At 44.9% G+C, this 21,556-nt stretch overlaps 1 protein-coding gene across 4 annotated transcripts in view; it reads right to left on the bottom strand.

Moving 5' to 3' along the window:
* Positions 1-21,556, bottom strand: part of LOC127044581 (LIM zinc-binding domain-containing Nebulette) — a 557,001-nt gene that overhangs the window by 390,655 nt on the left and 144,790 nt on the right. For all 4 annotated transcript variants that reach the window (XR_007772528.1, XM_050939646.1, XM_050939648.1 and 1 more), the window contains exon 3: positions 15,807-15,891. Coding sequence is in view for 3 of the 4 variants with exons in the window: in XM_050939646.1 (XP_050795603.1) it covers positions 15,807-15,891 (85 nt within the window). In the remaining variant the exon portion in view is untranslated. The remainder of the gene's footprint in view (positions 1-15,806; positions 15,892-21,556) is intronic.

The following is a 21,556-nucleotide window of genomic DNA, read 5'->3' as shown; positions in this document are numbered from 1 at the left end:
CACCATGGGACCATCTCTACACGCTAGTGCTCCACACTCTTCACTTCCCCACCCTTGTGTCCCAGCCAATACCAAGTGGCGGTCCAGCTGCAAAGAATGAGGGACCCCAGTGGGCCAGCCTGTACTCCACTTTGGTTCCACAGCCCACCGTAGACATTAGTTGGTGGCTTCTCCATGGAGCCGTGAGCACAGGTATGTACCTGACATGATTTGCTTCTGTCCCTGAAGCCTGCCCTTTTTACGGTGTGTGGGAGACCCTGGTGCATGTCTATCTGCAGTGCGCCAGGTTGCAGCCCCTCTTCTGGCTCCTCCAGAACCTCTTGTTGAGGTTCTGGCTGAACTTTTCCCTGCCCCTTTTTATATATGTTCACCCCATCCATGGCCCCACGAAGTCGCAGGACCACCTCATCAACCTCCTCCTAGCCATGGCCAAAGTGGCCATTTATAACACCAGGGAGAGGAGGTTGGCTGGGGGGGGGGGCATTGACTGTGGGGCCTGTTTTCGTTCCTTTATCTGTTCACGTATCTGGGCAGAATTCCTCTGGGCGATGTCCCCTGGCTCCTTGGACACTTTTGAGGAGCAGTGGGCGCTGTCCGGGGTTCTCTGCTTGGTGTCCCATTCCGGTTCCCTAGTTTTGGCCCTTTGACCCCCACACCTGTTCCTGTTTTGTTTTTTCATTGTCCCCTGTAATTTAGTTGAGTACTGGGTTCAGAAGCTCCTCCCCAGGCTTGTGCCCACCCACTTCCCAGCAACCAATAAGACCACTCTCCCACTGCTCCCTGGCCCTGCTGTATCATGTTTTTCTGCTTCTCTGAGCAGGCAAGGGCAAAATGCAACTGGCTTCCACTCAGAGCAATGTTGTTGCAACAATACACGACCTAGCCATAGCTGGCTACATCTGTATTGACCATTGTGGAATTGTTCACGTTGTAGTTCTTGACAGCTGGAGATGTTGAGATTATTTCTTTTACCTTTTTCAAGGCACTTTGATTTGGCCCCTATAGCCAAGATGTGTTGGACTTTAACAGTTCATTCAGTGGGTTTGCCATTGTAAAAAGGTCTTGTAGGTATGAACCAAATGACCATTCCCAATATACTTCTCAGTTCTGGTACATTAGTTGTTTGCCCCTTGTTCCAGATCATATTGGAAAATGTCGAATAGGACTGGTCCCACTACAGACCCGTGGGGGACACCACTATTTACCTCTCTCCAATCTGAAAACTGACCATTTATTCCTACCCTTTGTTTCTTATTTTATCCAGTTACTGATCCACGAGAGGACCTTACCTCTTATCCCATGACTGCTTACTTTGCTTAAGAGACTTTGGCAACGCACCTTGTCAAAGGATTTCTGAAAATCTAAGTACACTATATCCACTGGATCCCCCTTGTCCACATGCTTGTTCATCCCCTCAAAAATTCTAGTAGATTGGTGAGGCATGATTTCCCTTTACAAAAACCATGTTGACTTTTCCACAACAAATTACGTTCATCTATGTAACTGACAATTTTGTTCTTTACTACAGTTTCAACCAGTTTGCCTGGTACCGAAGTCAGGCTCATAGACTCATAGACTCTAGGACTGGAAGGGACCTCGAGAGGTCATCGAGTCCAGTCCCCTGCCCTCATGGCAGGACCAAATACTGTCTAGACCATCCCTAATAGACATTTATCTAACCTACTCTTAAATATCTCCAGAGATGGAGATTCCACAACTTCCCTAGGCAATCTATTCCAGTGTTTAACTACCCTGACAGTTAGGAACTTTTTCCTAATGTCCAACCTAAATCTCCCTTGCTGCAGTTTAAGCCCATTGCTGCTTGTTCTATCATTGGAGGCTAAGGTGAATAAGTTTTCTCCCTCATCCTGATGACACCCTTTTAGATACCTGAAAACTGCTATCATGTCCCCTCTCAGTCTTCTCTTTTCCAAACTAAACAAACCCAATTCCTTCAGCCTTCCTTCATAGGTCATGTTCTCAAGACCTCTCATCATTCTTGTTGCTCTTCTCTGGACCCTCTCCAATTTCTCCACATCTTTCTTGAAATGCGGTGCCCAGAACTGGACACAATACTCCAGTTGAGGCCTAACCAGCACAGAGTAAAGCGGAAGAATGACTTCTCGTGTCTTGTTTACAACACACCTGTTAATGCATCTCAGAATCACGTTTGCTTTTTTTGCAACAGTATCACACTGTTGACTCATATTAAGCTTGTGGTCTACTATGACCCCTAGATCTCTTTCTGCCATACTCCTTCCTAGACAGTCTCTTCCCATTCTGTAATTGCCGGGATCACCTCCGGAGCCCTTTTTAAAAATGGCATCCTCCATCCATCTGGTACAGAAACTGATTTAAATGATAGGTTACAAACTACAGTTAGTAGTTCTGCAATTTCACATTTGAGTTCTTTCAGAACTCTTGGGTGAATACCATCTGGTCCTGGTGACTTATTACTATTTAGTTTATCAATTCATTCCAAAACCTTCTCTAATGACACCTTAATCTGGAACTGTTCATCAGATATGTCCCCTAAAAAGAATGATGCAGATTTGGGAATCTCTCTCACATCCTCAGCCAATGAAAAGAAATTATTTAGTTTCTCCGCAATGTCCTTATTCTCCTTGAGTGCTCCTTTAGCATCTCGATCATCCAGTGGCCCCATTGGTTGTTTAGAAGGCTTTCTCCTTCTGATGTGCTTAAAACATTTTTTGCTATTATTTTTTGAGTTTTTGGCTAGCTGTACTTCAAATTCCTTTTTTAGCCTTCCTAATTATATTTTTACACTTCATTTGCCAGAATTTATGCTCCTTTCTATTTTCCTCACTGGGATTTAATTTCCACTGTTTAAAGGATGCCTTTTTGCCTCTCACTGCTTCTTTTACTTTGTTGTTTAGCCATGGTGGCATTTTTTTGGTTCTCTAACCATGTTTTTTGAATTTGGGATATACATTTAAGTTGAGCCTCTATTATGGTGTCTTTAAAAGTTTCCATGCAGCTTGCAGGGATTTCATTTTTGGCCCTGTACCATTTAATTTCTGTTTAACTACCTTCCTCATTTTTGTGTAGTTCCCCTTTCTGAAATTAAATGCTACAGTGCTGGGCTGCTGTGGTGTTTTCCCCGACACAGGGAAGTTAAATTTAATTATATTTTGGTCACTATTATCAAGCGGTACAGCTATATTCATCTCTTGGATCAGATCCTGTGCTCCACTTAGGACTATATCAAGAATTGCCTCTCCTCTTGTGGGTTCCAGAACTAGCTGCTCCAAGAAGCAGTCATTTAAGGTGTCAAGAACCTTTATCTCTGCATCCCATTCTGAGGTGATATGCACCTAATCAATATGAAGACAGTTGAACCAAAACCCCCCGTTATTACTGAGGTTTTTATTTTTATAACCTCTCTAATCTTCCTGAGCATTTCACAGTCACTATCACCATCCTGGTCAGGTGGTCAGTAATATACCCCTACTGCTATATTCTTAATATTCAAGCATCGAATTACTATCAATACAGATTCTATGATATAGTTTGGTTCATTTAAGATTTTTACTTCATTGGATTCTATGATTTCTTTCACATATAGTGTCCTTCCCCTACCAGCATGACCTGGTCTGTCCTTCCAATACATTTTGTACCCAGGTATTACTGTGTCCCATTGATTATTCTCATTTCACCAAGTTTCTGTGATACCTATTAAATCAATATCCTCATTTAATATGAGGCAGTCTAGTTCACCCATGTTATTATTTAGATTTCTAGCATTGGTATATAAGCGCTTTAAAATATTGTCACTTTTCAGCTGTCTGCCATTACATAATGTGATTGAACGGGACTTTTTTTAATTTGACTGTTTCTCATCAGATCCTACCTGTATTTTATCATCTTCCATCCTCTCCTCCTTACTAGGACACAGAGACTCTCCCCTAAGGGATGTCTCTGTCCGAACCATATGCTCCTCTGCACCTGTCAGCTTTCTCCTAGCCCTTAGTTTAAAAACTGCTCAATGACTTTTTTCATTTTAAGTGCCAGCAATCTGGCTCCATTTTGGTTTAGGTAGAGCCCATCCTTCCTGTATAGGCTCCCCCTTTCCCAAAAGTTTCCCCAGTTCCTAATAAATCTAAACCCCTTCTCCTTACACCATTGTCTCATCCACGCATTGAGACCCTGCAGTGCTGCCTGTCTAACTGGCCCTGCGCGTGGAACTGGGAGCATTTCAGAGAATGCCACCATAGAGGTCCTGGACATCAATCTCTTACCTAGCAGCCTAAATTTGGCCTACAGGACATCTCTCTCTTCCTTCCCTATGTCACTGGTACCTACATGTACCACAATCACTGGCTCTTTCCCAGCACTACACATAAGTCTATCTAGACGTCTCGAGAGATCCGCAACATCGCACCAGAGAGGCATGTCACCATGTGGTTCTCCCGGTCATCGCAAACCTATGTTTCTAATGATCAAATCGCCCATTACTAATACCTGTCTCTTCCTAATAACTGGACTTCCCTTCCCTGGAGAGGTATCCTCACTATGAGAAGCTACCACATCATCGTCTGGAATGAAGGTCCCCATTAGGGATCTTTTCCTTCTGCTCCAGTTGGATGTTATCCTTCCCCGAGACTTTCATCCGTCTCAACAGCACAGAGGCTGTCAGACCATGCGTGGGGCCGTTCTACTGTGCCCCGAAAAGTCTTATCTGTGTACCTCTCTGTCTCCCTTATCTCAGCCACTCTGGTCTCCAAAGCCCATACACTGTCTCTGAGGGCCAGGAGCTCCTTGCACCGAATGCACACATATGCCATCTGCCCATAGGGCAGGTAATCATACATGCTGCATTGGGTGCAATAAACTAGATAGCCCCCATTCTGTTGCTGGACTTAAGCTGCAGAAGTAAAGAAGAATGCAGGCAGGTTCCTTTGTTGATGCTTTGCTTCTATCAGGGGATGGTTTTGGCTTTAAGTTTAAAGAAGTTTAAGGAATGTTAAGTGTATCTGGCCCCGTCTTACACTCACGCTCTGAACTCCCTCGCAAAACTCCCGTTAGCCACTCCTGTTCCTTAGCTCCTCTAGTCACTAGGGGCAAGCTTTTTAAAACCATGGACTTCCTAAGTAGCCCCACCCTCTGGTTAAGGGTTGATGAGTGCTAAATGGCTTAGAATCAAAGCCTTGTTAAGAAGCTCTCAGCCTTGCCTAGCGGGCTACTAGGCTCAGCACACAAACAGTCAGCACATGGTCCCCCAAACAAACAGACCATACAGTATATTTCAGTCAAGTCTTTTAAGATCCAATCAGATCTGTATTTTTCCATTTTTTCTTTCCCCTGGGACACACCATGCTTTTGGCTCAGAGATTTTCTCGATTATGTCAATCTGCTCCATTCCCTTTAGCTAAGTTTCTACTTTAATAGGATAAGAATCCTGCAAGTTGTATGTACACTATATGATTCAGAACTGTCTCTTACGGTCATTTGTACTGGATCTCCTTTTAAAAGTCCAATATAATAAAATATTCCTTCCAGTTTTCTCACCTTTCTCCCTACACCCGTTAGGGTGGCCAACTATCTAATCTCACAAACACACACATCCTTGCCCCGCCCCTTCCTTGAGGCCACGCGCCCCTGCCCCACCCCTTCTCCAAGGCCTTACCCCTTGATCATTCCATCCCCCTTCCCTCCATCTCTCACTCTCCCCCACCCTCACTCACTTTCACCAGGCTGGGGTGCAGGAGGGGGTGAGAGGTGCAGGTTCAGAAGGGAGTTTGGGTGTAGGAGGAGGAGGAGGAGGAGGTGCAGGCTCTGGGAGGGAGTTTGGGTGCAGAGTATGGGCTCTGGGCTGGGGGGCACTTACCTCCGGTGGCTCCCGAAAGCAACTGGCACATCCCTCTGGCAGTGGCTCCTAGGCAGGGAGGCTAGTGAGTCTCCGCACCCTCCCCTTGCCCACAGGCACCGCCCCTGTAGCTCCCATTGGCCGCAGGGACATGCTGGCTGCTTCCGGAGCCAGGATAGGAAGAAAGCCTTCCTTAGCCCCACTGCAACTCTCGACTTTTAGCACTTAAAATCTCCCAGTTTGGCTTCAGTAACCTCCAGGAGATAGGGCCTGATTCTGGGAGCCTCCCAGAGAAATCAGGAGGGTTGGCAAACCTAATGCCCATCATGGCTGCCATGCTGCAGCTGCGAAGGCAGTTGGTCTGGGGTCCTCTCTCCTTCCCTCAGGAGTTTTATGATAATGAGAACATTCAAGTGCCTGTTTACAGTTTCTAAGATAGTTTCAAATTTTTCAAGTTGCTCTAGGTTTTGCTGTCTCACCAACTCAGACTGTTTTGCTCCCTGTATAGCTGTGGCAAGGGTTAAAACTCTCTTCAATTATAGCGACTGTGAAAGTTTTTTATCTGTTAACCCAATAACCAGCCAGTCTCTGTTATTTTCATGTTTTGCATTCCCAAAATCACAATTTTCAGCCAATGTATGCAGAGCTCTTATAAAACATCAACATTTTCCTGGTTCTAGATTTCTCTCATAGAAGGACGTTCTTTCATAAACCACATTTCTCTAAAGTATAAAGTATGCATCAAACATAGCCTAAACCCTTTCGTAATCATCTTTGTGACTGTCTTCAGTAAAGTCAAAGGATTTAAAGAGATGCTCCGCCTGCTTCCCCAAAGCATAAATTAAAGAAGATACCTGTATAGCTCCAGTTTCTTTGCGGAGCTTGGTTGCAATGTAAAATCTTTCCAAAATATTATTTTCAGTCTGTCCATTCTGAAGGTTTGTCAAAGATGAAGTGCTCTGGGGCATTGCAGGGCCACCCAGATGATTCAGGGGGGCTGGGGCAAAGCAATTTCGGGGGCCCCTTCCATAAGAAAAAGTTGCAATACTATAGAATACTATATTCTCATGTGGTGCCCTGCAGGGCCCGGGGCCTGGGGCAAATTGCCCCGCTTGCCCCTCTCCCCCCGCCCCCAAGTGGCCCTGGGGCATTGAAGAGTGGCATGTTGACAATATCCTGCAATCTTTGTTGCTTTGTTCCTTCTGTTTAAAACCTTTGTTGCTGTTCTCCTTCTGTTTCTGTTCTTAGTTTACTTCTAACACCATGCCATGTTCCTGAACCAGATATGGAGTAGCTACAGAGTTTGGTTATACAGACCAGGTGTGTTCACCATAAGATGCTTTAATACTCTGCCAGATCTGGCTAAGGTTAGCTTTAAATAAGGTATTTTACACACAATGGGTGAACAGTATCATACAGTTTAGCAGTCCATTACACTGCTAATCACGAATCCTGGGTTCTATCGCCAGCTCTGGAAGAGGAATGTGGTCTATAGTGGTAAGAAATAGAATAACCAAAATTGATTTAGACACTCTATAAGACAGTGTGATGCAGTGGATAAGATGAGGGTTTGTCATATTAGAGACCTGGGTTCTGAGCCTGCAGTGACCTTATACAAGTCCTCTGCAAGTTTATTAAAAAATGGGTGTGGGAGAGAGTTATCAGAAGTTCTTCCCTAACTGCCTCCTAGGTTGGGGTTCCTGGCTTTAGTTAGTAATAAGGGTAGTGAGTTGTGTGAGAATTTCAACAGCAGTTAAAAGAGGTGAGATTTGAAGTTCTTGTCTCCTCTTTTCCAACCCAGGGAACAATCCTGTAGGCTAGAGGGGCAGTTAATCGGGAAGTAGTCAGTGTCTCTACCCCTCCCTCTAGAAGTGAGTAGAGGGAGGGTGGTGAAGCACTGAAATGGGTTACCTAGGGAGATGGTGGAATCTCCTTCCTTAGAGGTTTTTAAGATCAGGCTTGACAAAGCCCTGGCTGGGATGATTTAGTTGGGAATTGGTCCCGCTCTGAGCAGGGGGTTGGACTAGATGACCTCCTGAGGTCCTTTCCAACCCTGATCTTCTATGATTCTATGATTCTAACGGCATTCATAGCAAATCAGATTTGTCATCAAATTCAATGGGTTCAGCTTGACACACACGTTTTTCTGTTATGGCTAAAAAGGTATAAAATCACTACAGACAAATACTACCAAGGTATAAGTGATATTGTGGGAATCTGCACATGACAAGAAACAAAGTGGACAAAGGACTCATCCCAGAGTGTTTTAGATTTCTTGCAGAAGGGGTATGAAGAAAAATGAGACAATCCAGTGAAAAACTGCAGAAGGATTTACTTTAGAAATGTTGTTATTCTTTCTGAATCAATTCATCTTCATCAAACCACCACGAAGAGTTCAAATCGGACTCAAAGTTTATATTCTATGTTTTGGGTTTACCCATTTCAAAGAAGTTTTTACAAAATAAAGGTTTAAAGCTTCTGTAGTACAAGCTTAACTATGGTGCTGCTGCCAAAGCACCATAATACAAGTCAGCAAATTGCAGCTCTCTAAGCTACTTAAATCAAGATGAAATGTAACTTCCGCAGAACTTTCCTCTTTACAGATAACTGCATCCATATGTCACATGGCAGAACTTCTGTAGGCCCCAGTTTGTCCATGGATCAAACTTTAATCATACTAGAAAAAAATGCTAAGTCTTCCATATGCGTATCACTGTAAATATTGACATCAACATTTTCCGTGACTATTGCTTCACCCATTCTTTTATAAAGAGCTTCCCAAAAGGAGAACATTAAAAGATATCTTCTCAATTCTGCTTTCTGGGCTTTTGCCACATTAGTCCAATTATTGGTACTGAGAGATTTGCAAGTAAATTTCAGTGTAGCAAGAGGAGAATACACTCCTAAATAGCCAACCATCACAAGAACAAGTATATCAAGATGTTAAGAACTGAATGACAATGGAAACTGGAAATTATATATCACTGAATACCATAAGCAAATAAACATGCATATTTTGTTTATGTGGAGTCAAAGAATTATGTATCCATTATCACAATTTTTATTTTCATTTTACTATTCATTTTAATGCCTCTCATTAATCTGACTGTGGCAATTTTGACTAGTAATAATGACAATTTAATGACAATTTGAGTAAAAAGAGCTTTATATATGAATTCTTATTGTATATACTGGGACCACCTCCACCATTTAGGTAATCATCCAAAGCAAGCAAATATTAGGAGCAGCTAAATATTCAATAACTGTGTTACTGGAGGCTGACATGAGCCAATATTTTGTGATTTGCTTAGTGCATGAGAACCCCTTAGGCCTGATCTTACATACACTGCTGTGACCAGAAATAACTTAAGTGATGTCATTGCCCAGCTATACCGAAAGAAGGACAGGAGACACTTGATACGGATTTAATCAGGCCGCATCTTTATTATTAGATGTCTGGGACAACCCAGCAGTTAAAAGTGTACAATGCAGGTAAACCCTGTTTGTTTTATAATTGCCAGGGCGGGGGGCTTCCACCAGCTCCCCCTCTTTTTCAGTCCAGGTCACTTCAGCAAATCCATTGCCAGAAAAGATGGTTACTCACCTTCGTAACTGTTGTTCTTCGAGATAGGTTGCTCATATCCATTCCAGTCAGGTGTGTGTGCGCGACATGTGCACGTTCATCGGAGAAACTTTAACCCTAGCAACACTCGGCGGGTCGGCTGGGCGCCCCCTGGAGTGGCGCCGCTATGGCGCCGGATATATACCCCAGCCGACTCGGCCACCCTTCAGTTCCTTCTTGCCGGCTACTCCGACAGTGGGGAAGGAGGGTGGATTTGGAATGGATATGAGCAACACATCTCGAAGAACAACAGTTACAAAGGTGAGTAACCGTCTTTTCTTCTTCGAGTGATTGCTCATATCCATTCCAGTCAGGTGATTCCCAAGCCTTACCTAGGCGGAGGGGTCGGAGTGAGATGTGGCAGTATGCAGAACCGCTGCGCCAAAGGCTGCATCATCTCTAGATTGCTGGACCAGCACGTAGTGCGAGGTGAAAGTGTGGACCAATGACCAGGTTGCTGCACGGTATATCTCCTGGATAGGCACGTGCGCCAGAAAGGCGGCTGATGACGCTTGAGCTCTGGTAGAATGCGCTGTGAGATGGCCCAAAGAGACATGAGCTAGGTCATAGCATGTGCGGATGCATGCTGTCACCCAGGAGGAGATTCTCTGGGAGGAGACTGGCAGACCTTTCATCCATTCCGCGACCGCCACAAACAGCTGGGGAGACTACCGGAAGGGCTTCGTCCGCTCAATATAGAAAGCGAGCGCTCTGCATATGTCTAAGGAGTCTAGCTGCTGCTCCCACTGAGAAGAGTGGGGCTTCGGAAAGAAGACCGGGAGGAAGATGTCCTGGTTGGTATGGAAGGCAGACGCTACCTTAGGGAGGAACGCCGGATGAGGTCGCAGTTGTACCTTGTCCCTATGAAAGACAGTGTACGGCGGGTCCACAGTGAGCGCTCTCAGCTCGGAGACCCGCCTGGCCAATGTAATGGCCACCAGGAAGACTGTTTTCCATGATAGGTACAGGAGCGAGCAAGTCGCTAGTGGCTCAAAGGGTGGGTGCATTAGTCTGTTTAGGACCACATTGAGATCCCAGGTAGGGGCAGGGCGACGTACAGGGGGATAGAGGCGCTCTAGGCCCTTAATGAACCAAGAGACCAAGGGGTGGGAGAACACGGAGTGACCACCCTCGCCTGGCTGGAAAGTGGATATAGCCGCTAAGTGCACCTTCAGAGAGGATGTCGCCAGGCCCTGCTGCTTAAGGTTCCAGAGGTAGTCTAGGACTGTGGGAATCGAGGCCTCCGAGGGAGTAACACCCTGTGTTGCGCACCAGCAAGAGAAGCGTTTCCACTTCGCCAAATACGTGGAGCGGGTGGAAGGCTTCCTGCTACTGAGGAGAATATGCTGTACCGGAGCGGAACAGCGTAACTCCGCTGTGTTTAGCCATGCAGGAGCCACGCCGTGAGGTGGAGGGCTCGCAGGTCTGGGTGGCGAAGCCTGCCGTGGTCTTGCGTGATCAGGTCTGGAAGGAGAGGGAGGGGAACTGGGGTGGCCATGGACATATCTAGCAAGGTGGTGTACCAGTGCTGTCTGGGCCACGCAGGCGCAATCAGGATCAGATGCGCTTTGTCCCTGCGGCGCTTTAACAGGACCTTGTGCACCAGAGGAAACGGAGGGAAGGCATATAGCAGGTGGTGCCTCCACGACAGGAGGAATGCATCTGTGATCGACCCTGGAGAGAGACCCTGAAAGGAGCAAAACTCCTGGCACTTCCTGTTCGAGCGGGAGGCGAACAGATCTATGAGGGGAAATCCCCACCTCCGGAAGATCGAATGGATGACGTCCGGCCTTATTGACCACTCGTGACAGAGGAAGGACCAGCTGAGCTGATCCGCCAGAGCGTTCCGAACCCCTGGGAGAAAGGACGCCACCAGGTCTATCAAGTGAGCTATACAGAAGTCCCAGAGTCGAATGGCCTCTTGACACAGGGGAGATGAGCGGGTCCCCCCATTTGTTGATAAAATACATGGCCGTTGTGTTGTCCGTGAACATAGAAACACAACGGCCGTGAAGATGTTGCTGGAACGCCTGGCACGCGAGGCGGACTGCTCTCAACTCCCGGACGTTTATGTGGAGCGTTAGCTCTTGGGACGACCAAAGGCCCTGGGTATGAAGGTGACCTAGATGGGCCCCTCAACCGAGGGATGACGCATCCGTCGTTAAGGCCAGCAATGGCAGCTGTGGATGGAATGGCATCCCTGCGCATACCAGGGATGGAGTTAGCCACCAATCGAGGGAGTGGAGGGGGCTCGGGGGAACTGTCACCAGGACGTCTATGGGGTCCCTGCCCGGGCGGAAGACCGAATGGAGCCACGTTTGAAAGGGTCGCATGTGGAGTCTGGCATACTTGGTCACATAAGTACATGCGGCCATATGCCCCAGGAGGCCGAGGCAGGTGCAAGCTGAGGTGATTGGGGAGGCCTGCAAACCTTGGATGATCGACACGATTGCCTGGAAGCGGGGCTGAGGCAAGTAGGCCCTGGCTTGAGTGGAATCCAGCGTTGCCCCTATGAAGTCCAGCCTTTGTGTGGAGACCAGGGTGGATTTCTCGGTGTTGAGGAGTAGGCCCAACCGGGAGAATAGGTCCGTAACTATATTGACATACTGCCGTACCTGAGACTGAGAGGACCCCTTGAGGAGCCAGTCGTCCAGATACGGGAACACATGTATCTGTTGCCGGCGGAGGTGGGCGGCGACGACGGCCATGCACTTCGTGAACACCCTCGGGGCTGTGGAGAGGCCGAAGGGGAGGACTGTGAATTGGAAGTGCTGTTGGTTGACTATAAAGCGAAGGGACTTCCTGTGTGGTGGAAAGATGGCAATATGGAAGTACGCATCCTTCATGTCAAGGGTGGCATACCAGTCTCCAGGATCCAAGGACGGGATAATAGTTCCCAGGGAGACCATGCGGAACTTCAACTTGAGCATCCATTTGTTGAGTCCTCGCAGGTCTAGGATAGGTCTGAGGTCTCCCTTGGACTTGGGAATCAGAAAATAGCGGGAGTAAAACCCCTTCCCCCTCTCGTCTAATGGTATGATATTGAGAGCCACTCTGCGAAGGAGGTCCTGATGGGCCCTGAGGTCTATTGGCGGGGGCCCTGATGATGAGGTCCCTGCCACAGCCTCATCCGGGGAGGAGGAGGAGGATACCCCAAGAATGAGAGGGTCCTGGACGGCCTCCTGCTCCTGGGACGGTTCCTGCTCCAGCTGCCCCGGGGAGTCCGGAGGATGTGTTACGTGCTCTTCCGACTCAACCACAGGGGGGAGGGAAATGGTGGCCTCTGATGCCCGATGTTCTGAGGCAGCAGAGCGGGTCTGGACTAGGGGAGCACCCTGGGCTTGATGATATGCCCAGGGTGTCCAAAAGGACCACTGTTGAGGTCCTACATCCTGAGGCCGTGAGTCCTGAAAAACCCCCGTAGGCACCTCCGTATCACGGTCCCGGTCATAACAGCTGTCCGCATGGGAGGATACGGACGTCTGTCTGGACGGCCATGGAGGAGCAGAGAAGCCTGGAGCCGAAGTCTCGACGGATCTTGCACCCCTCGACTGTGGGGACCGGTGCCGGTACGCAGAGCGGTACCGAGAACGAGACCGGGACCTGCGACCGGACCAGTGCCAGGAGGTCGACCGGGATCTCGAGTCTCTACGTTGTGATCTGCTCCAGGAGGTACGGTGCCTGGGTCGGTGCCAGGAACTGGAGCGGTACCACGAGTAGCGGGTCGGGGAGTGAGAGACTGACCGGTGCCGTGAGTCCGACCGGTGCCGCGAGTCCGACTGCTGCCATGGAGAGGAACGGTGCCGGGACTGGGAGCAGCGTCGAGAGTGGGAGCGACGTCTCGACCTAGAGCGTCTGCGGGATCGTGACCATGAGCGGTGCCGGTCCGCTACGCTGACAGACGGCGGTCTGGTCAGGGTCGGCTTGCCCATGAATTGTAGTACTCGCACCGGCGGTGCCGGGGGTAGGGGCGGTGCCGCATCGGTAATGGCGATTAAGTCTCTCGCCACAGAAAACGTCTCCAGAGTAGACGGCAAAGTGAGCTCTACCACGGCAGGTGCCGGGGAGCTGTCAGGAGCCGGACTCAACAGCCCTCGTGGGGCTGGAGTCAACGGTGCCGGTTTAGGCGGCGCCGCAGCAGGTATTGGTGCCAGGCAGTCCGACCTAGGTGCAGTATCTGGCTGCAACGCAGGTGTTGTCGGGGCCGTCTGAGCCTTCGCCGTCTTCGACCTCAGGGAGAGGGAGCAGCACGGAGTCGATTTCGGTGCCGGCAGTGGCCGGTGCCGGGAGTCCTTAGTCTTACCAGCGATGCCCGGTGCTGTAGGGGTGCCTCTGCTCACCGACTGGCTCATGCTCGGTGCCGAAGGCGAAGGTGTCAGGGCCGCTTCCATGAGGAGCTGCTTTAACCTGATGTCCCACTCCTTCTTAGTTCTCGGCTAAAAAGCCTTGCAAATTGAGCACTTAGCAGATAAGTGCGATTCCCCGAGGCACTTCAAACAGGAGCGGTGGGGATCTCCTGCTGGCATCGGCCTGTGACAGGCCGAGCACTGCTTGAAACCCGGTGAGCCAGGCATGAGCTCCAGCACCGGGTGCGGGGAAGGGGCTACCCCCCGAACTCCGCAAACAATTACTAACTAACAACTATAACTATGAATTATAACTAAATCTAACGAACTATATATAGAAGAACAACTAACTACAACTATGGATATAACAATGAGAAGAAAAACTACGAGTAGCTAGGGAAGGTGGAGGTCAGCTAAGCCGCACTTCACTGTTCCAACGACCGACACGGGCGGTAAGAAGGAACTGAAGGGTGGCCAGGTCGGCTGGGGTATATATCCGGAGCCATAGCGGCGCCACTCCAGGGGGCGCCCAGCCAACCCACCAAGTGTTGCTAGGGTAAAAGTTTCTCCGACGAACGTGCACGCGGCGTGCACACACCTGACTGGAATGGATATGAGCAATCACTCAAAGAAGAACCTTACCATCCACCCCACAACCCCCGTAGGAGGGATTAGATGGGCTATACGAAAGGGGGCTTGGCTCCCTGCCATTCCAACCATAGGCGCCCCAAACCCACACCTTTCCATTCCTTTAACCAGCACCTCCTTTTTAAGTCCTTTATCAGGCCATTTATCTGGTCACTGGATGTCTTCCCTATGGAGTACCTGCACTGGACATCCATCCCACACTTACCAAATAAGTTATGACATTTAGCCTACCACACCTTTTGTGCTCATTATAATAGGTGTTCCCTAACATTCACTGTGGGAAAGGCGAAAAAACCCTGCTCCATCAAAGCCAATATGGTGGTGAGGGAAAACACTCCTTTCCAGCTCCCCTAAAAAGGAGTGACTAGCACAATGCTCAATGCAGATTCAAACCCATCTAATAATCACACCACAGGGAGCCACACCAGCCACTCCCAGTCTTTATTCGGGAACCAATCCCTGCAACAAACTCCATTGTCAACTCTGTCCGCATATCTATTCAAGGGACACCATCATAGAACCTAGCCACATCAGCCACACCATCAGGGGCTCATTCACCTGCACATCTACCAATGTGATATATGCCATCATGTGCCAGCAATGCCTCTCTGCCATGTACACTGGCTACATCAGACAGTCACTACACAAAAGAAAAAATGGACAGAAATCAGACATCAAGAATTGTAACATTCAAAAATCAGTAGGAGAGCACTTCAACCTCCCAGGACACTCAATAACAGACTTTAAAGTGGCCATTCTTCAACAAAAAAACTTCAAAAACAGACTTCAACGAGAAACTGCAGAACTGGAATTAATTTGCAAACTTGACACCATCAAATTAGGTCTGAATAAAGGCTGGGAGTGGCTGGGTCACTACAAAAAGTAATTTTCTCTCTGTTGATTCTCACACCTTCTTGTCAACTATTGGGAATGGGCCAAATCCACCCTGATTGAGTTGACCTCGTTAGCACTGCAAACAGTAATTTTCCCTCTGTCGATATTCACCCCTTCTTGTCAACTCTTGGGAATGGGCTACATCCACCCTGACTGAATTTGCCTCGTTAGCACTGACTCCCCACTTTGTAAGGCAATTCCCATTTTTCCATGTGCTGTATATTTATACCTGTCTACTGTATTTTTCACTCCATGCATCTGATGAAGTGGGTTATAGCTTATGCCCAAATAAATGTTAGTCTCTAAGGTACCACAAGGACTCCTCATTGTTTTTGCTGACATACCCTAACAGGGCTACCCGTTTGAAACCTAATACCAAAAGAACACTCATGCTGCAATGAAAAGCTGATAGAAAAGTTGACCTGATTATCTAATATTAGTGAAATACAAAAACTAAGTCAATGATTACCTGACTCTGCAATTCACTTTGTTGCTTCAGACGAAGGTTTTCTGGTGTATCTGCCACCGTAGTGAAGGATTGTTTTGGGTAGTGTCTAGAAAAAAAAAAATCACAACATCAAATAGGGAATATCTACATGTTCTGGAAAGTAAAATGCATCCCAATATTCTTTGTCACTTCATTTAAATTGACACCTGGATTTTATAGTTGGCTAGTTTTGTGTTAAAACTAGTTACTATAACATTTAAAAATTCTGGTAAAATATCAGTGTGTTGGGCATGCATTGCACAAACATGAGAGAGTTACTATAATTAGTCTATATCCCATATATCCACTGTGAACTCTAACTGGTCAGCATGATTTGTGAAAAATTTGTTGTGTAGAATGAAATAGAACAGATACCATGCTTAACTGTGTTTTCCCCTATGTAGGATATTGTTATACTGAATTAAGACTAAGCTAAAATGCAGTAAAATAGGATTGCTTTATGGAAAAAAAAAGTCAAATAAATCATATTTAGAATACCGGGGTGTTTGGGATGAAAATCACACCAGTGCTGAAATCTACACGATCCAGCAAGGTTATACTGACATTACATGTACAGAAATGTCAAACTTTTTAATGTTAATAGTGTCAACATACTTCTGTATGTAAAAATAAATGACATTCAATATCAAAGACTGCACTGCAAAAAAAAACCTCAATATTGAAAGTTACTGTGAATCTCTTCTTCAATTTAAAATTTTACATCATTGTAGTATATTCTTGTTATTTGCTATTTTACAGACACCTTTGACAGTCAAGTCATGCTCATCACAATGTATGACTCTCCCACAGAACAATAATTTGTTCGTTTTTCATGGTTTTATCACAAGTCTTCTTCTGAATCACCTACAATTAAAAAATTTTATATGAAAGATGGGAAATAAGAAAACAGCTAAACCAAGACTTGCTCACAAGGAAGAAGAACCATAAAGAAACTGATTCTTACAATCTTCTTGCTAAAAGCTTAAGTCTCAACCCAAAAGCAAAGATTCAATTTATGATTATGTTGAAGCACCCATACATACATTTAGATAACTTGTTATGTAGTCTGCCAACTTTTTCATTTGGATATCAAATATTTCAGAAGTTTAGTTAAAACATATATAATCTTCATACAGCAATGTTTGCAATATAATTTCCATTGTAAAACAAGGCTATAAATAGTCAGAAATAATAATAACCATAATACTTCACCATGTACAAATTCAAGGTCTTCTCTAAAGGATTATTTCAGCAACAGGCACAATCTCTAAATCAATGTACAACTACTACTAAAAACATTTTTCTTTTTTTGCCAGAAAATTGGGCCTTTCACAAAACAAAATTTTTCATGAACAATTTCTGCATTCTGTGGAAAAAAAAGACTTTGCATTTTAAAACTAAACACCTGAAAACTGGTAAGTTTTTGGTTTTCAATCAAAGGCTGAAAACTTTCAATTCAGAAATGTTGGTATTGATAATTTTATTCAGATGTCTCATGTCCTCATTCTCTTATGTGGGCCAGGTTCCCCAACCACACTGTGGCTGCCATAATGCACTATGGTAGCTCAGCAAGAAAGTATATTATTGCGTATCGTGGAAGATGCAGTTCATCCATGGAGTCCAGCCCACAGAGAAGAATAATGGCATAAACACTTAAACTACAAATATGATGAGGCACAGTGGCAGCATTTCCAAATTGAAATTTTTGGGTTTTGGCTAATATTTTTCAGTTTTTGATTTTTCACAGAAAAGATGAAATTTTCAGGGGAGGGGGGTTATTTTCCAACTAATTCTAGTATTCTCTATTATATTCTTAGAAGAAGAAGGGCTGTGTGATTTTAATACATATATGCCCCAGCTCCGATGCTTCTTAGGCCTGGTCTACACTGGGGGGAAGGATCGATCTAAGTTACTCAACTTCAGCTATGTGAATAAGTCAACGTACTTAGATCTACTCAGCGTGGTGTCTTCACTGCAGTAGGTTGACTGCTGATGCTCCCCCGTCAACTCCGCCTGCACCTCTCGCCCTGGTGGAGTACCGGAGTTAACAGCAGAGCGCTCGGAGGTCAATTTATCGTGTCTAGACTAGATGCGATAAATCAATTCCCGCTGGATTGATTGCTGCTCACCGATCCAGCGGGTAGTATAGACATACTCTTGTACTCCTGTGGGGAAAAAGGTGACTCCGAATCCAGAAAAGGAAGGCAACTTCAGAACTACATAACCTGAAGATAGCTCCTATTTATACAGGTGCACAGAGCCAGCTGATATCAATATCTGCTAGTTCCCAGCAAGTCTTGGAACAGATATAGGAATAGGGTGTAGATTACAGAAAAGTCATGTTCACAGATCAGCCCCATGGATGTAAACCTGTCAACCTACTATAGCACCTCTTAGTTACATCATCCAATTTATTCCTGTAAGTTGTAAAATGGAGTAAGTCATTCCAGCCATCGTTTGCCTTATTCTTTCTCTATTTTTCAGAGCTGATTTGTTGATAGAAAGAGAAGATGAGTATGAAGAGCTCTCCACTGATATGTACTGGGGCAGAAGACAGTCTGTGAGGAAGCCAGAAAAGATGGGAAGGGTTTTAATCCTGCAGAGCCCAACAATGTGGATTGGGAGAGCTCATTCTGACCTAGACCTTTTCCATCTCAAAAGTCCATTAAGTCTTCAGCAATTCATGTAGGCAGAAAAAGTTGTCCTGACACCATCAGGCTTTTGGGTCTGAGATCCACCACTAGCAGCTCTGAATACAAGTGAGGTTTGCTATTTATATGCATCTTTGGCAAATATAGTGACAGTTTGGCCCACAGTATGGAGGCCTAGCCTCCTAATGTTCCTCTTGACTTGGGGATGTGTGAGGACAGAAAAGATGGAGACTGTGTGTCTTTTTAACATAATGTTTCCCAAATTAAACTTAGTATGCAGTCCAGAAAATAAGACTGTGCATTTCATCCAGCCACATATATTAGCTATTTATTCTAAATTACTTTTAGGTGCAATGGTTTGCTCCATAAATTGGTAGCCAAAATCACTAATTACTTTAAACAAAAATTAGTGTTGTATTTTAAATTTAAGGCGAAGGTATCTAGGACCCATAACAGGTATTTAATAAATGCTTGTATTATAAACCAAAACAGATTTTTTAAAAGAACTAGAGTAAACCATTAAGCATATGTACTTCTCCCTACAGAAGTGATAAAACTGTTTACATTAAAAATGGTATTTATCTGAACATCATGCTAACCGTTTACCCCAATGTATTACTCATTGTGATTCTAAGTTTTTTCAATTTATAAAAATGAGATCATTTTGCAAAATTAATTACCAGCAGTGTTCTAGAATGAATTATCTTATCCTCTGCAGCTGATTTGTGAAACCACCCACATAGTCTACCAAAACAAAGAGATACAGTTTTAGTTACAGGCCTTCTAGTTTATGGAAATTCCTGCCTCAAGCCATTAAGTGTGGATGGTGCTAAATGTAAATATTATCTTAACCATTTGTTTGTTTTTAATATAATAAAGCCAAAAATGGCTTCATGTTTATTAAAAATATTACATAAGACAAATTGTCCTATAAATTCTCTAAGGTTCATTAATGGCAATAATTGTTGTATAATTTATCTTCTCTTATAGCTATTGGCCGATTACCTGCTAAATGTAAGGAAGTGTTAGGCCAGTCACATTTTGTTTCCTAAATATTTGCTTAAGAACCTGCTGTATTTCTGTAAAACATTGTGCATATAGATGTGGGGATGGATGCCAGCAGCTTTTAATTCACAAGTCAGTAGAGATATCATAGTAATTGATAACTCTGTTGCTGTGCTTCCCTTTTATCTTGGGATATTGTGGCCATGAGAAAAGCAGGGAATTTGTTAAGGGGACTGATGTCATGCCAGCAATTTAATGGCAATGTTCAAAGGATTTTTTATTTTGTTTTGTTTTAAGTCTTTGTCAGCACGAAATTTAAGCAATATGTCTGATCAAGCTAATGCTATTAGAGATAATCCTGTATAAAGATCTACACAAGAAGTGCCAGAACAAATCTATATGCATGGCATGATATTTTTTCACTATGTTACTACACTGCTAGTTTCAGCTGCACAGCTTGACTGGTTAATAAAGCTTCAACTGAATATCTCTGTATTTAGGGAATACTTCCATCATTTTTGTGAGTTTAAAACAATACCTGTGAAGCCCACAAAGATTCAGGAAATCATATGAAAGTTTGCATGCTTTTCCAGATATTAGTCACATGTTCAGTCCACAAGACTGGCATAAACATTTCCCCGAAAATGCTTATTCATGAGATTTTCAGCTGCATGTCCACTTTCAGAGAGCACCAAAAGTAATGAAAACTCGCAGGTAGGGTATTTCAGCTCTTCTCGGTCTTGACAAAAACAATAAGAAGTCCTTGTGGTACCTTAGAGACCAACAAATTTATTTGGGCATAAGCTTTTGTGGGCTAAAACCCACTTCATCATATGCATGGAGTGGAAAATACAGTAGCAAGTACATATACACAGTACATGAAAAGATGGGAGTTACCTTACCAAGTATGGGGTCAGCGCTAACGAGACAATTCAGTTAAAGTGGAAGTAGGTGCCACAAGGACTCCTTGCTGTTTTTGCTGATACCAACTAACTCAGCTACCACTCTGAAAGCAGTCTTGACAGGACACAGAAAACGTAGCTGTACACAAAAATGGAAAGTAATCGGGAGAAAAGCGGTCAAGATTCAAACTTTCCTGACCCTCATAAAAAGGTTAGATTCAAAGGTAGGGACAAAAGTTCAGGTCTGCTTACAAATGAGTTTGCCCATATCTAGTTTTCTTTATATACAGAGATATATAGATATATAAAATCTCACATAAAGTAGGTAAATCATCCAACATTTCCTGGTTTTCATTCTAAAAACCTGGTAGAGTCTCACACCTTGCAGAAAAACTTAAGACTTTAATTTTCAGAGGAGCCTTATGGAGTTAGGCACCCAACTGCCACTGAATGTCAGTGGGATCTGGGATGCTTAACTCTTGCAAGTGCCTTTGAAAATTCCAGCAAAACAGCAGATGCTCTAACGAGGTCTTGTATTACTAAAATTCATTATTTTTACAAAATACCCTAATCCCATTTAGTAGTATATTATGAAGTATTAATTGTTTAAAAATAAACTGCAATTGAAAATGTCAATGAAAAAAAGTTCATTTCCTCATCCCTGACCCTTTTTTGTTCTGTTTTGTTCTATTTTGCTAATTCACAATTTCAGTAATTCTCAGTCAGTCACCCAGGTATTAGTACAAATTAGCAAGATTCAACTGTGTTTTCACCTTGATTCTCTACCTTACCCATGAGAGTACAGTCTTGTCTGCTGAGACGTTAAGTACCAGAAAGGTGAGGTGGTAGGAAGTTTTGATCATGTTGTGGATCAGACATGAAACTTATCAGCAGACAACTTCTCACTTTGAAGTTCTTGCTCAGCTGTGCTCTCTGCTGTGAAGCTGTAGCTGGAATTTCTCTGCTCTTTGAAGTTTCCTATCAGGATGCACTTGACTGCAGAGATTGATTGAAGGGTTTTTCAAGGAGGCAGAATCTTGCTACGAGGTCTTGGTGCTGGAAGACTGGAGCAATGAGGTGACGATGAAAGATTTTGATCTTGTTTCAATTTAACGATTCATCCATAGTGGATTCTGAAGGTTGGGTTATGATTGGCTATAGGATTTGAAAGGTA

Source organism: Gopherus flavomarginatus, chromosome 2, assembly GCF_025201925.1.
Source record: "Gopherus flavomarginatus isolate rGopFla2 chromosome 2, rGopFla2.mat.asm, whole genome shotgun sequence".
Taxonomy (NCBI): Eukaryota; Metazoa; Chordata; order Testudines; family Testudinidae; genus Gopherus; species Gopherus flavomarginatus.
This window is presented reverse-complemented; position numbering and strand designations above follow the sequence as displayed.